The sequence below is a fragment of the Caretta caretta genome, chromosome 1 (genome assembly GCF_965140235.1).
Source record: "Caretta caretta isolate rCarCar2 chromosome 1, rCarCar1.hap1, whole genome shotgun sequence".
Classification (NCBI taxonomy): domain Eukaryota; kingdom Metazoa; phylum Chordata; order Testudines; family Cheloniidae; genus Caretta; species Caretta caretta.
The window spans coordinates 2,924,225-2,940,045 of NC_134206.1; the positions used below are offsets into that span (position 1 = coordinate 2,924,225).

At 44.5% G+C, this 15,821-nt stretch overlaps 1 protein-coding gene across 1 annotated transcript; it reads left to right on the top strand.

Moving 5' to 3' along the window:
- Positions 1–13,260: 13,260 nt before the first annotated feature.
- On the top strand, positions 13,261–14,208 carry LOC142072502 (olfactory receptor 52E2-like). Its single transcript, XM_075129391.1, has one exon. The coding sequence runs from the start codon at positions 13,261–13,263 to the stop codon at positions 14,206–14,208; it is 948 nt and encodes a 315-aa protein (XP_074985492.1).
- The last annotated feature ends 1,613 nt before the right edge of the window (positions 14,209–15,821 follow it).

The window sequence follows — 15,821 nt, forward strand, 5'->3', positions numbered from 1 at the left end:
ACTCTATACTTTTCTGGAAGATCTGCTTGAGGGCTTGTTCACACTTGAAAGTGTACAGCTACCGTAGCACTTCAGTTTAGGCACTGCTTCTAAGGACAGCAGGGGTTCTCCCGGCTGTGCAGGTAATCCACCTCCCTGAGAGGTGGTAGCTAGGTTGACTGAAGCATTTTATGTTGACCTCATGTTGTTTACACAGAGGTTAGGTTGCTATAGGTACATCTTTCAGGGCTGTGGATTTTTTTCTTATTGCAAAAAACCCACAGAAACGAAGTTTTAAGTTTCATTAACAGACGCATAACGTGCAAGTCATGGGAGGTGATGGCATTCTTCTACTCGGAACTGGTCAGGCCTCAGCTGTAGTTTTGTGTCTAGTTCTAGGCACCAGTGTATAGAAAGGATGTAGAAAAACTGGAAAGATCCAGAGGCGAGAGACAAAGCTGATCCAAGGTATGGAATAATAAGCATACAAAAAGAAGTCTGAAGGAACTGGGTGTGTTTAGTATGGAAAGAGGAGATTAAAGGGGGACATGATAGCAGTCTTCAAATACTTGAGAGGGTGCCATAAAAGAGGTTGAGAAATGTTGTCTCCTGCCACATAGCACAAGACTAGAGAAAATGGTCCAACTACAGCACAGTAGAGTTAGACAAAATTTCAGAAAAAAACTTCTGAAGAGTGAGAACAGGAGGGCAATGGAACAGACACCTCAGGAGGACATGGAGGCTCCTTTGCTGGAGGTTTTCCAAAGGAGGTTGGACAGTCATCTGTCCTGGATGAAACAAATCCTGCATCTTGGCAGGCAGTTAGACTAGATGACCCTTGCAGTGCCTGCTCACTCTGTGGCTCTGTGATTCATGATGTAAAATCCTACTGTAGATGAGGGCTTAGTGAAACACAAGTTATGGAGCCCAATACAGGGGTAACTAGATGAAATTTAATGGCCTGTGTTATACAGGAGGACAGACTGGATGATTAAATGGGCCCTTCTGGACTTGAACCCTATAAATCTATTGATAAAGAAACCAGATAAAACATTTACATTTACTCTGTCACATAACACATTCAAAGGGAACATTCAATAACATTGATAGTCTGAATATTTCACATTGATAAAAGAAAATTGTTTACATAATACCTATTTTCCATTTGGAACGCCTTGCCACAGATATTACTGGAGAAAAGAGTTTAGCTGAATGGGATTCACAGGTGGATTGGCCATTGAAAGTGGTGCTCGTGGCACCACCTTTAGTTAAGGGGACTGACACCTTCCATTAGAAGACCTCGTTTTGAGTTGCCCATGAGTTTGCGAAACTCTAAGTGTTTGGATTGAAATTTACCACACTGGGCATCTGCTTATGGCCGAATTGTTGTTTTTTAAAGTTTCAGACATAACAGTTCGACAACTTGTTGAATGAAGCTGGGAGAGAAGAAGTCTTGCCCATGTTGACAATTTGTTATAATTGCTGCAGTGAGGAACCCTAGCACCTCCATGTTTTCCAGCAGAGCCCCCCTCCCCCCCCCCCCCGTTAACAGCCAGAGTCCTGGATTTGTTGATCAGGTCAGCTACTCAGCGAGAGATGGGTACGTGTGAAGTCTGAGATGGAAGTGTCCTTCCTGGGAATCCCCCTCAGGTAGCTGGGTCCTACACCTCTCTCACCCCAGCATCTGCTGCAACATCATACTCCGAGAGCTGACAGAGGGGCTTGCACCATTTATAATATAGCTCCGTGAAATCCCAATGGGGTTCACTCAGACTCTAGGGGAAAAACAGCATCTGGATGTAAACAGGCTGGAGACAAACCTTTCTGTGTTTCTGTGCTATTTATACAGCTTTAGGAGTAAACAGTAATTAAGGGACCTTCCCAAAGGGAGATGAGAACTCTTGAGCTCTGTGCTCAGAGTATTTGTGTATATTTAAAATGTGTACTTAATTAGGAAGAAAACAGGGGATAATGCCTAGATCTCCATATGACCCTGTAGATATCTAGGAGGGATGGGTAGATGTGATGGGTTGGACCACAGAAATCCCCTTGGGGACTGCCACCTGATGTGTTGAGACTACTTCTGCCCCTGCTTTCCCTGCCAGCTTGGGACTCCAGAAATTTGCCTGGTTTGAGCCAGACCCGCTGGTCTGCTGCAAACCGAGAACGAGGTCTGAGCCACATCCCTCAACAGCTGCAGGCTTAATTGAAAACAGCTTAAAAAAGTGTGCCTGTCTCCAACACTCAGATGCCCAGCTCCCAATGGGGTCCAAACCCCAAATAAATCCATTTTACCCTCTATAAAGCTTATACAGGATAAACTCATAAATTGTTTGCCCTCTATAACACTGATAGATATGCACAGCTGTTTCCCGCCCCCCCCCCCAGGTATTAATACATGCTCTGGGTTAATTAATAAGTAAAAAGTGATTGTATTAAATACAAGAAGTAGGATTTAAGTGGTTCCAAGTAATAACAGACAGAACAAAGTGAATTACCGAGCAAAATAAAATAAAACATGCAAGCCTATGCCTAATACAGAAAGAAAGTGATTACAGATTACACCTCATCCTCAGAGATGTTCCAGAAAGCTTCTTTTACAGACTAGTCTCCTTCTAGTGTGGGTCCAGCAATCACTCACATCCCCACGGTTACTGTCATAGAATCATAGCATCATAGAATATTAGGGTTGGAAGGGAACTCTGGAGATCATCTAGTTCAACCCCATGCTCAAAGCAGGACCAATCCCCAACTAAATCATCCCAGCCAGGGCTTTGTCAAGCCTGACCTTAAAAACTTCTAAGGAAGGAGATTCCATCACCTCCCAAGGTAACACATCCCAGTGTTTCACCACCCTCCTAGTGAAAAAAGTTTTTCCTAATATCCAACCTAGACCTCCCGCACTGCAACTTGAAACCATTACTCCTTGTTCTGTCATCTGCTACCACTGAGAACAGTCTAGAGCCATCCTCTTTGGAACCCCCTTTCAGGTAGTTGTAAGCAGCTATCAAATCCCCCCTCATTCTTCTCTTCCGCAGATGAAACAATCCCAGTACCCTCAGCCTCTCCTCAGAAGTCATGTGTTCCACTCCCCTAATAATTTTTGTTGCCCTCCACTGGATGTTCTCCAATTTTTCCACATCCTTCTTGTACTGTGGAGCCCAAAACTGGACACAGTACTCCAGATGAGGCCTCACCAATGTTGAATAGAGTGTAACGATCACATCCCTTGATCTGCTGGCAATGCCCCTACTTATAAAGCCCAAAATGCCATTGGTCTTCTTGGCAACAAGGGCACACTGTTGACTCATATCCAGCTTCTCATCCACTGTAACCCCTAGGTCCTTTTCTGCAGAACTGCTTCCGAGCCATTCGGTCCCTAGTCTGTAGCGGTGCATGGGATTCTTCTGTCCTAAGTGCAGGACTCTGCACTTGTCCTTGCTGAACATCATCAGATTTCTTTTGGCCCAATCCTCTAATTTGTCTAGGTCCCTCTGTATCTTATTCCTACCCTCCAGCATATCTATCTCTCCTCCCTGTATTTTAAAGAATCCTTATTGAAGTTACAGGGACCAACCATCCCAATGTGTAGAAAGCATAATAAATATGGCAGGCGACCTGCTTGGCTTAACTGTGAAATCCTTGCTGATCCTAAACACAAAAAAGAAGCTTACAAGAAGTGTAAGATTGGACAAATGACCAGGGAAGAGTATAAAAATATTGCTAAGGCATGCAGGAGTGAAATCAGGAAGGACAAATCACACCTCGAGTTGCAGCTAGCAAGAGATGTTAAGAGTAACAAGAAGGGTTTCTTCAGGTATGTTAGCAACGAGAAGAAAGTCAAGGGAAGTGTGGGCCCCTTAATGAATGAGGGAGGCAACCTAGTGAGAGAGTATGTGGAAAAAGCTAATGTACTCAATGCTTCTTTTGCCTCTGTCTGCACGAACAAGGTCAGCTCCCAGACTGCTGCACTGGGCAGCACAGCATGGGGAGGAGGTGACCAGCCCTCTGTGGAGAAAGAAGTGGTTTGGGACTGTCATATATATAAAGGGAAGGGTAAACACCTTTAAAATCCCTCCTGGCCAGAGGAAAAATCCTCTCACCTGTAAAGGGTTAAGAAGCTAAAGGTAACCTCGCTGGCACCTGACCAAAATGACCAATGAGGAGACAAGATACTTTCAAAAGCTGGGAGGAGAGAAAAAACAAAGGGTCTGTGTCTGTCTGTATGCTCCTTTTGCCGGGGACAGAACAGGAATGGAGTCTTAGAAATTTTAGTAAGTAATCTAGCTAGGTATGTGTTAGATTATGATTTCTTTAAATGGCTGAGAAAATAGCTGTGCTGAATAGAATGAATATTCCTGTCTGTGAGTCTTTTTTGTAATTTAAGGTTTTGCCTGGAGGGATTCTCTATGTTTTGAATCTAATTACACTGTAAGGTATTTACCATCCCGATTTTACAGAGATGATTCTTTTTTACTTCTATTAAAAGTCTTCTTGTAAGGAAACTGAATGCTTTTTCATTGTTCTAAGATCCAAGCGTTTGGGTCTGTGGTCACCTATGCAAATTGGTGAGGATTTTTACCAAACCTTCCCCAGGAAGTGGGGTGCCAGGGTTGGGAGGATTTTTTGGGGAAAGACCTGTCCAAACTACGTTTTTTTTTAGGAACCCAGATAAAGTTTGGTGGCAGCAGTGGAAGTCCAAGGGTAAAATAGTTTGTACCTTGGGGAAGTTTAACCTATGCTGGTAAAAGTAAGCTTAGGAGATTTTCATGCTGGTCCCCACATCTGTACCCTAGAGTTCAGAGTGGGGAAGGAACCTTGACAGGGACTATTTAGAAAAGCTGTATGAGCACAAGTCCATGGGGCCTGATGCGCTGCATCCGAGAGTGCTAAAGGAGTTGGCGGATGTGATTGAAGAGCCACTGGCCATTATCTTTGAAAACTCATGATGAATGGGTGAAGTCCCTGACGACTGGAAAAAGGCGAATGTAGTGCCCATCTTTTAAAAAAGGGAAGAAGGAGGATCCTGGGAACTACAGGTCAGTCAGCCTCACCTCAGTCCCTGGAAAAATCATGGAGCAGGTCCTCAAGGAATCAATTCTAAAGCACTTAGAGGAGAGGAAAGTGATGAGGAACAGTCAGCATGGATTCACCGAGGGCAAGTCATGCCTTACTAATCTAACTGCATTCTATAACAAGATAACTGGCTCTGTGGATGAGGGGAAAGCAGTAGACAAGTTCCTTGACTTTAGCAAAGCTTTTGACATGATCTCCCATGGTATTCTTGCCAGCAAGTTAAAGAAGTATGGGCTGGATGAATGGACAATAAGGTGGGTGGAAAGTTGGCTAGATTGTCAGGCTCAATGGGTACTGATCAATGGCTCCATGTCTAGTTGGCAAGTGGAGTGCCCCAAGGGTCGGTCCTAGGGCCGGTTTTGTTCAATATCTTCATAAATAATCTGGAGGATGGTGTGGATTGCACCCTCAGCAAATTTGCGGATGACACTGTCCTTTGTTCCATTTTCTTTCAGGTATCCTTTCGGGGTAGAGCCAGCTGAAGACAAAATGGAGGGGTCTCCCAAGGGTTTAAATAGACTTTCTCTTCTGGGTGGACACCCCTCCCTCCCCCTGTGTAGAATCCCAGCTACAAGATGGAGTTTGGGGGGTCACATGGGCAAGTCACATCTCCATGCATGACTCAGAACTTACAGGTAGCATCCAAGGTTCACATGCTACTTTGAGCATCCTCAGGTAGACTTTTTAGGTGGATTGGAGCCTTCCAAGAGACATTGTCCATTAAGTGTTTCTTGATTGGTCACTTAACTTGCAAATTCCCTTCTGAGGAAGCTGACCAAATGCCTTACTATGGCTACTTAAAATCAAGCCAGTACACAGCCAATATTCATAACTTTGAATACAAAAATGATACATGCATACAAACAGGATGAATACATTCAGTTGACCATAGCCTTTACAGTGATATGTTACATGGCATATTTAGCAGAAATTATTTTACAGTTATGTCGTATAAGAACATAAGAAGATAAGAATGGCCACACTGGATCAGAACAAAGGTCCATCCAGTCCAGTATCCTGTTTACTGACAGTGGCCAATGCCAGGTGCCCCAAAGGGAGTGAACTTAACAGGTAATAATCTAGTGATCTCTCTCCTGCCATCTATCTCCACCCTCTGACAAACAGAGGCTAGGGACACCATTCCTTACCCATCCTGGCTAATATCCATTAATGGACTTAACCTCCATGAATTTATCCAGTTCTCTTTTAAACCCTGTTATAGTCCTAGCCTTCACAACCTCCACAGGCAAGGAGTTTCACTGGTTGGTTGTGTGCAGAGTAAAGAAGAACTTCCTTTTATTTGCTTTAAACCTGCTAACCATTAATTTCATTTGGGTGGCCCCTAGTTCTTCTATTGTGAGAACAAGTAAATAACTTTTCCTTTTTCACTTTCTCCACACCACTCATGATTTCATATACCTCTATCAAATCCCCTTTAGTCTCCTCTTTTCCAACGTGAAAAGTCCTAGCCTCTTTAATCTCTCCTCATATGGGACTGTTCCAACCCCCTAATCATTTTAGTTGCCCTTTTCTGAACCTTTTCTAATGCCAGTGTATCTTTTTTGAGATGAGGGGACCACATCTGTATGCAGTATTCAAGATGTGGACCTACCATGGATGTGTAGAAGGGCAATAAGATATTCTATGTCTTGTTTTCTATCCCTTTTTTAATGATTCTTAACATCCCGTTTGCTTTTTTGACTGCTGCTGCATACTGCGTGGACATGTTCAGAGAACTATCCACGATGACTCCAAGATCTTTCTCCTGATTAGTTTTAGCTAAATTAGCCCCCATTATATTGTATGTATAATTGGGGTTATCGTTCCAAATGTGCATTACTTTTCATTTATCCACATTACATTTCATTTGCCATTTTGTTGCCCGATCACTTAGTTTTGTGAGATATTTTTGAAGTTCTTTGCAGTCTGCTTTAGTCTTAACTATCTTGACAAGTTTAGTATCGTCTGCAAACTTTGCCACCTCACTGTTTACCCCTTTCTCCAGGTCATTTATGAATAAGTTGAATAGGATTGGTCCTAGGACTAACCCTTGGGGAATACCACTAGTTACCCCTCTCCATTCTGAAAATTTACCATTTATTCCTACCCTTTGTTCCCTGTCTTTGAACCAGTTCTCAATCCATGAAAGGATCTTCTCTCTTATCCCATGACAACTTAATTTAAGTAAGAGCCTTTGGTGAGGGACCTTGTCAAAGGCTTTCTCGAAATCTAAGTATGCTATGTCCAAAAGTGTTCCAGGGTATGGTGGGGTGTAATATATGAGCACACACTTGGTGGCTGTCTCAACTCCTTTTCTTAAAGCAAGGTCAAACAAAGGAAGGGGCAAAAGGGGCTTGCGGGGTGGTGAGGGTGAAGGAAATAAAACACTAAAAGACCAGAAAAATGCCTGCACTGACCAGAGTACAACCGCAATCCTTACCCCTCCCATGGAGTACAAAAGAGGTGGGACAAAGACCCCAACTGAAGACCCTCCAGAATGGAACATGATCATAAGTTGTAAGGGGTGCGGCTAGGGGCATGCACTGCCGGTATATTTGGACTGGCTAAGAAGGAGGGAATAGGGAATTGGAAATGGGAGGTGGGATTGAGGAAGGGGGACACACAGGAAAGTCTCTGTGGTGTCAGAGCTGGGAAGGGAATACTGGGGAACAGACTCTATTGATGTGTAAAGATAAGCCCGATTGGTGTGACGTGCTTTGGAATATGCTTGCTTGGAAACTAACCCCAATAAACATTGTATTGTCTGCACTTCGGACTTCTTGTCTGTTGCTCTCCGTCTGTGTGACAAGAACCAGGGGAGAGGATGAAGGGAAAAACCTCTCTAACAACTAGGCTGATCTACCAAGTGTTCAAAGGTACACAGAACTTTGCAAGCACGCATGGGCGTAACACTACAATATTTTGCAACACTTGAATGTTTGAAATATAAAAGAGATTTATGCTCAGGAACAGGTGATGGCATTGTGTCTTCTCCACTTTGAGGGAGGGGCAGACTGGGTAACAGGTTTACACCGGCCATGCTTCTGACCAGGGCAAGACGATACAGCTCTGGGGTCCTAGGCTGGGGAGCTTCAGGGAACTGGCTGAAACCTCTTTATTCTTGGTTCAGGAGTGGCTAGAGAAAGCATTCATGTAACTCAGCTGGCAATGTCCCTGGTTGTGTAAGTGCATGACCTGGAGAGGATTGCATCCTGTCACAGGCTCACAGTGTGAGACAGAACCCAGATTGTTATGCCAGACATCTCCGCTGGATCCTAGTTCCAGGTTACCCCCTGAAAAATCCATCACACTGACCCAATAAACAGGGATAGCTAGACCTTGAATCCATTTCATGCTTGTCACGCTCTCAGTTATTTAGAGAAAGGCCGTGGTTAGAGCAGGGAAGTCAGGACTCCTGGGTTGTCTCTGTCATTCTCTGTGTGACACTGGCCAAGTCACGTCTCCCTGGGCCTCAGCTTACTTATCTGTACAATATGAATATGTTCATTGTAACTTTCCTTTGCTAGATGTTTTGATGATCCCTCAGTGAAAGGTGCTGCACAGAATGATGATAGTTACTGATGAGAATTACTGATCTGTGATCCCTTAGCAACAGCCCCATGTGCCTCCTAAAACTGCTCAAGTTTCCCCTCAGTCATCTGTCTGGAGATCTATCTAGCTACTATCTACCTATACATCCCAGGCATTTAGAGGGAATCAGATCCTAGGGAGATCTAGGTACTATCCCTAGTTTTCTTACTAATTAACAATAATCGTTAAACATACACAAATGCACAGAGCAGCTAATTCCTCTCTGACTCAGTGGAGAGCCCAAGAGTTCTCATCTCAGCTTGGGAAGGTCGCTTAATTACTGTTTACTCCTAAAGCTGGATAAATAGCACAGAAGCGCAGACAGGCTGGTCTCCAGCCTGTTTACATTCAGATGCCATTTCTTCCCTCGAGGACAAGCAAACCCCACTGGGATTGCACAGAGCTATATTATAAACGGTGCATACCCTGTGTCGGCTCTTGGCATGAGATGCTGCTGCAGATGCTGGAGTGAGAGAAATCTGGGACACGGCTACCGGAGGGGGATTCCCAGGGAAGACACTTCCATTTCAGAATTCACAGGTACCCATCTCATGCTGAGGCACTCACCTGCTTGACAAACCCAGTGCAACATGCATGTGATGAGATAAGGAATAGGTCTATGTCCCTTTCTCTTCTGCACAACCCAGGGCCCTTGCCACAGGTGATGAGTTTGCTCTGGTATCATCAGCTAAAATGTCCCTCTTTGCTGTACTCCTCCCTCCCCTACTCAGGCTCATGGCCTCCAGCCCCAGGGTGACTGTATTTGAGTGTCACAGTAGATCCTTTGGGGCAAAAGGTTTTAGAAGATGTATGATACGTGGCCATATTCTGAGGCTGTGGCTGGAGCAAAGTTTATACTGGATTTGGAAAAGGTTCAGAAAAGGGCAACAAAAATTATCAGGGGTATGGAACGGCTTCACTATGAGGAGAGGTTAATAAGACTGGGACTTTTCAGCTTGGAAAAGAGGCAGCTAAGGGAGATATGATTGAAGTTTATAAAATCATGACTGGTGTAGAGAAAGTAGATAAGGAAGTGCTATTTACTCCTTCTCATAACACAAGAACTAGGGTTCACCAAATGAAATTAATAAGGAGCAGGTTTAAAACAAATAAAAAGAAGTATTTCTTCACTCAACGCAGTCAACCTGTGGAACTCCTTGCCAGAGGATGTTGTGAAGGCCAAGACCATAACAGGGTTAAAAAAAAAGAACTAGATAAATTCATAGAGGATAGGTCCATCAGTGACTATTAGCCAGGATGGGCATAGATTGTTTCCCTAGCCTCTGCTTGCCAGAAGCTGGGAACGAGTGACAGGGGATGGATCACTTGATGATTACCTGTTCTGTTCATTCCCTCTGGGGCACCTGGCACTGGCCACTGTCAGGATACTGGGATAGATGGGCCTTTGGTCTGACCCAGTGTGGCCATTCTTATGAGAACAATATTCTCCATATTTTTAGGGCAGCCTTTCAAATATCTGAAAACTGCTGTCCTGTCCCCACTTCATCTCCTCTTTTCCAACATTTCCATTTCCCTCAGCTTCCATACAAGGCTTGCATTCCATTCTTGGACCATCTTTTTCTCTCACCTCTGGATCCTTTCCAGTTTCTCTACATCCTTTCTATACAGTAATGACCAAAACTGGACACAGTACTGCAACTGAGGCCTAACCAGTGCTGAATAGACTGGTAGTATCAGCTATAGAGTCTTTCATGCTATGCTTCTGCTAATGCAACCTTCCTATGCATTGGTGACCAAAACTGGACACAGTACTCCTCTATCAACCTATCCCCGGTGTAGACAGCATGAGGTTGAAGGAAGAATTCTTCCATCAACCTAGCTACCACCTATCAGAGAGGTGGATTAGCTACGTCGAGGGGAGAACCCCCGCCATCGGTGTAAGTAGTATCTACACTGTAGTGGTAAGGCAGTGCAGCTGTGACACATTTTAAGTGTAGACACACCCTAAAGTGGATCTTTCGGAGAAGCATCCAGTCTGGATCTCCAGACATGAGGAGTTGGAGAATCCTCCACTTCCCTTCATAGTTTGTACCAACAGTAATTCGTCCTCAGTGCTAAACATTTTGACCTTTATTTCTATCTGGAATGTGACTGGCTTCAGCTTCCAGCCATTGGGTCTTGCTCTGCCTTTCTCTGTTAGATAAAGAGCACTTTAGTACCCACGATTTTCTCCCCATGAAAGTTTCCACTTGATCATCCTTTTGATAAGATACATAGATAAAGCTCTTTAAGTTTCTCTCTGTGTCAGTCATTTTCTCCAGCCTCTGGTCATTTTGGTGGATCTTTTCTGCACCATCTGCTATTTTTTGAAATGTGGACCCCAGGACTGGATGCAGTTTGTTTCACCAATGCCATGTGCAGAGGTAAAACCCTTCCCCTGCTCCAACTCACCATGCCCCTGTTTATGCATCCAAGGATCGCATCAGCCCTGTTGGCCACAGCATCGCACTGAGAGTTCACGATGAGTTGGTTGTCCATAGTGACCCCAGCATTCGATAAAAAAGTGTCCTAGGCTGTTTGAATGCATTAAAACATTTTGTTTGCATTTACCAGCTCACCAAACATTACAGATCAATCGTTATTCCTGCCCTGGCCATCTCTTTTTGACCACTGTTGCAATCTTCAGATCGTCTACAAATTTTATCTGCAGTTATTTTCCATTTACTTCCAGATCATTGATGAAAATATTGAATAGCATTGGACGTAGAACGGATATCTCCCAAACCTCACTAGAAACAGCCCTATTTACTGAGAATGGCCCATTGACAACTGCTTTCTTAGATCTGTCAGTTAGCCAGTTTTTAGTCTATTTAACACGTGCTCTATAAAATTTAAAATTGATGTCATTTAACAAGACCTGTTTTCCATAAACCATTTTCTTGACTGGCATTCCTAAATTATTCCTATTCCTAAATTATTCCTATTCCTAAATTATTTTTAACTAATCCTATACCATCTTTTCCCTTGTATCAGAACCTTGTCAAATATTTTCCCCTTATTTTGTAATAGTTTACATTTAACACAGAACTGTCCTGAATTTTCCTTCTTTTTGTTTTGGTTTTGCTGTTGCCTGATTGCTTTCTTCTCATTCCAAATCTGTGTGGTTGATCAATCGTTCATAATTCTGTGGTTCATAATTCTAAGGTTCTAAAGTAGATGCTGTTTTATATTCTCCTTAACAGCTAATGGACTGGAAAGTATTTCATCATCTCATGTGATATGAGTACCTCATACTGCTTCTTTCCGAATGCAGAACAACACTATTTCCTGAACTCATAATTGCCCTATGCCTTTTCTAGGATTTCATTTGTTCTTAGTATGCTTAGAAACCTCCTTTTTGTAATCCTTAGCCATGCCGAGAATGGATTTTTCCGTGATTTCCTTAAGGTCCCTTATCAATTTTCATAAATTCCAATATGTATTGCTTTCGATATATTTTCCTTTCCCCCCATTTCTTATAATAAATAAATTTTGTTTAATAAATTTAAATTTAATTTAATAAACCACCTTTAATAAATAAATAAATTTGCAACTGAACCAGGTTTTTAGCCAAAATTGTCCACTTTCTTGATTGTGGAATTGTGACATTTTAACAATCTAATAAACTCTTCTTAAAGAACTCCCAATTTTCATTCCCGGTTTTCTGTGTAATAGTTTCCTCCCAATCAATTTTGCTGATAATTTGCCTCAGCTTTGGAGAAGAAGCCCTTTTGAAGCATTGTTTCTATAGATGTTAATGGTAGCGAATTGTTCTCTGTTTGTCCATTTTAATGGAATCAGTTCCATTCTTTACTTTTCTCTCCTCAATCACATGCCCCCTTCTTTGCCTCTTCTCTAAACTAAATAGTCCCAGACTTTTCATTCTGTCCACCTATGGCTGCCTTCCCCATTCTCATAGACTGCCTTGGAAATCCCCATTCTATCTACTGTGTCCTTTATAGAGACTGAGTGACCAAAACTCAGTGCATGTCTACAGCAGGGTTTTCTCCACCCTATTCCTTAAGCATGTGAACATTGTCTTGTTTTGGCTACTACTGTGAATGAGGAAGTGTTTCCATGAAGCCCAGATCTTTTTTCCCTGAGATGTGTCCTAGCTCAAATGTTTCCCCAGACTCAACTCTTAGAAAAACTTTGGTTCCTTCCACTCTCAGATTTTGAGCAAGTGGGTGAATGGCAAACTCGGTACAGCATGGGTTCTTTAGTCTGCCATTCACTGAATTAAGCAAGAATGAGGGATAACAAGTATCCACACTTATGTTTCCTGCTGGTGCCTATTAAAGTTTCCCACACCATGACATGTAAGATTTATTGACACATGGAGCACCATAAAACAGGGAACCAGCATTAGTAGGGTCAGTTGTTCATAATTCATTTCTCTGAATAAATGACAATGTTATTTTACAGTGTGCAAAGAGCAAAAAATCTGCTTTGCCCATGAGAACAGCTTCCAGTGCTAACATTGTCTCTCCATCCAGGCATTTCCACTGTGACTATAATCCTATACCCTGGGCGCATAAACAAAGGGAGGGAAACATACGGTACATCCAGGAGACACCGGTCTGCCTCAGGGTTGGACACTTTCTCCCCTACTCCATGTCAGATTCCAACACAACCCACTTCACCAACCCCTCCATCTTCATCCTGCTGGGCATTCCTGGCCTGGAGGCGGCCCATGTCTGGATCTCCATCCCCTTCTGCACCATGTACATCATAGCCGTATTGGGGAACTTCACCATCCTCTTCATTGTGAAGACGGAGAAGAGCCTCCATGAACCCATGTACTATTTCCTCTGCATGCTGGCTGTCACTGACCTGGTCCTGTCTACGTCCATCCTGCCCAAAACGCTGAGCATCTTCTGGTTCAATTCCAGAGAGATCGATTTCAGTGCCTGCCTCACCCAGATGTACTTCCTTCACTGCTTCTTACTAACAGAGTCTGGGATCTTCGTGGCCATGGCTTTTGATCGTTATGTGGCCATCTGTGATCCCCTGAGACATTCCACCATCCTGACAAACCCCCTGGTGGCCAAGATCGGGCTGGGCGTGGCACTGCGTGGCGGCATGCTCGTGGTCCCCTTTATTCTAGTGGCAAGGCGGTGGCCATATTGCAGAACCAACATCATACCCCACTCATACTGCGAGCACATGGCCATGGTGAAGCTGGCCTGTGCCGAAATCCATGTCAGTAATTACTACAGCCTCTCTGTGGTAATCTGTGCATTCGGTCTGGATATATTTTTTATTGCTCTGTCCTATACCCAGATTGTCAGGGCCATCTTTAACCTTCCCACAAAGGATGCCCGTCTCAAAACTTGTGGGACCTGCGGCTCCCATCTCTGTGCCATCTTAGCCTTCTACATCCCATGTCTCTTCTCCGCCCTCATGTACCGGTTTGGAAAGAATATAGCCCTGCATTTCCACGTTCTCATTGCCAGCGTTTACCTTCTGATGCCCCCCATGCTAAACCCCATTATCTATGGGGTGAGGACCAAACAGATCCGGAACAGGCTGATCCGGCTCTTTACTCATAAAGGGGCCTAAATTTTCTCCTGGTGCTCTGACTCTCAGACCGAGCTCCGTGCAGAGCTGGCTGGTGACAAGGTGCTGGGCCCTCTTCCTTGAATCACTGACTGGATACTCAAAGAGACATTAAACCCTTTCCTGGCCTTACTGTGCCATGTCAGGGTGACAAACTAGGGAATGTGTTTGTGTAGAACACATTAACTCTTAGGGCTTCCACCTCCCTTATTGCAGGTAACTAGACCCCTGACACCCTGCCCCTTGCCCGTCCTCTTCCCACATAGCACAACCTCCTTCTCCCCCTATTCTCTCCCTACTCCACCAGGACCCTGCCCCTATTACTCAGCTACAAATTCCCGAGGCAAGAGACCATTCTGTGGATTACTTGTTTTGATTTCAGTTCCCTTTTTTCCCTCCTGGGGGCCCGTAGCTGGCAGGGTCCCAGCAATGGGGATGTGCTGGCAGCTCTTTGCCCTTAGTCAGGCCTCAGGGGCAGGGCAAGGAAAGATCTGCTTTGAAGCTACGAGGACAACAGCAGAGAGAGGCAGAAGGATAAGCCCCTGCGTCAGCTGGGAAGGCGGGATGCTGGGCGGAGGCTGGGGTGAGTTCGGTAGCTGATAGGGAGGGAGATGAACAGCACACCTGCCATTAGCCGGCTATTCACACACATACACGGCACCTTATCTGGAACGACAGGGCACCCATTGCCCAGGGGCTGAAGGTGGACAGGGAAGCTGAGTCTAACGTACACTTTGCATGATGCTTTTGATTACTACGTCCAGAAGCTCTTTAGCTAGGCTGCTAGGCAGCATTATCCCCATGTCATGGATAGACTGAGCCCCAAAGAGGTAAAGTGATTTGCCCAAGGCCACACAATAAGTCGGTGGCAGAGCTGAGAATAAGAACTGGCAGTCGTGACCCCCCCAGCATCATTGTTCTGGCTATGAACTGGCATTGCTCCTCTGGTACCAGAACATCACCAATAACCATAACTTCAGACACAAAGGTGAGACATGCACACGAACAGGAGAATCAAACCTAGCAAATCATAACTTCCCCTCTGACACCTGACAGGACACACTTGGTACAAGATTTGTTGCAATTCTATAATCATGGTCACAGCAATAATAAAAATGGCCATATTCAATCATACAGCACCACACCCTGTTCTTGTCCCATTATGGAGCTACAGCTGCCTGCCACCTAAGGAAGGGGCATTGCCCGGGCAAGCAGCTGGGACACTGCAGTCACTGGAGGATAGAAAGGGCAGATTAAAACCTCTTTTGACTCAGGGAGCCTTCTCCTTGTACAAATAAATGAGCAAAGCTTTCTTTAAAAGTGAGAGGTGGACATCCGGGTCCTTGGCTGTTTCCTCCAAGCGTCGCCAGCCAGCCTCTTCGGCTTTGAACAACCTTAACCAGTGTTTGACTAAAGCATCTTCCAGAAAGGTGGCCAGGGCTAGATCCACAAAGGCACTCAGGTAAATACTGAACTTAGGCGCTGCTGCCTTTCTCAGCCCCGGCTCATCTGCTGCCTGACCCTGTAGGAGCCTCAGGTTCTGTCAGTGGCCTGCACAAGGCAACCTGCAGCCTGACACTGTTCCCCAGCAAATGGGCTGCTCAGAGCCTCAGCTC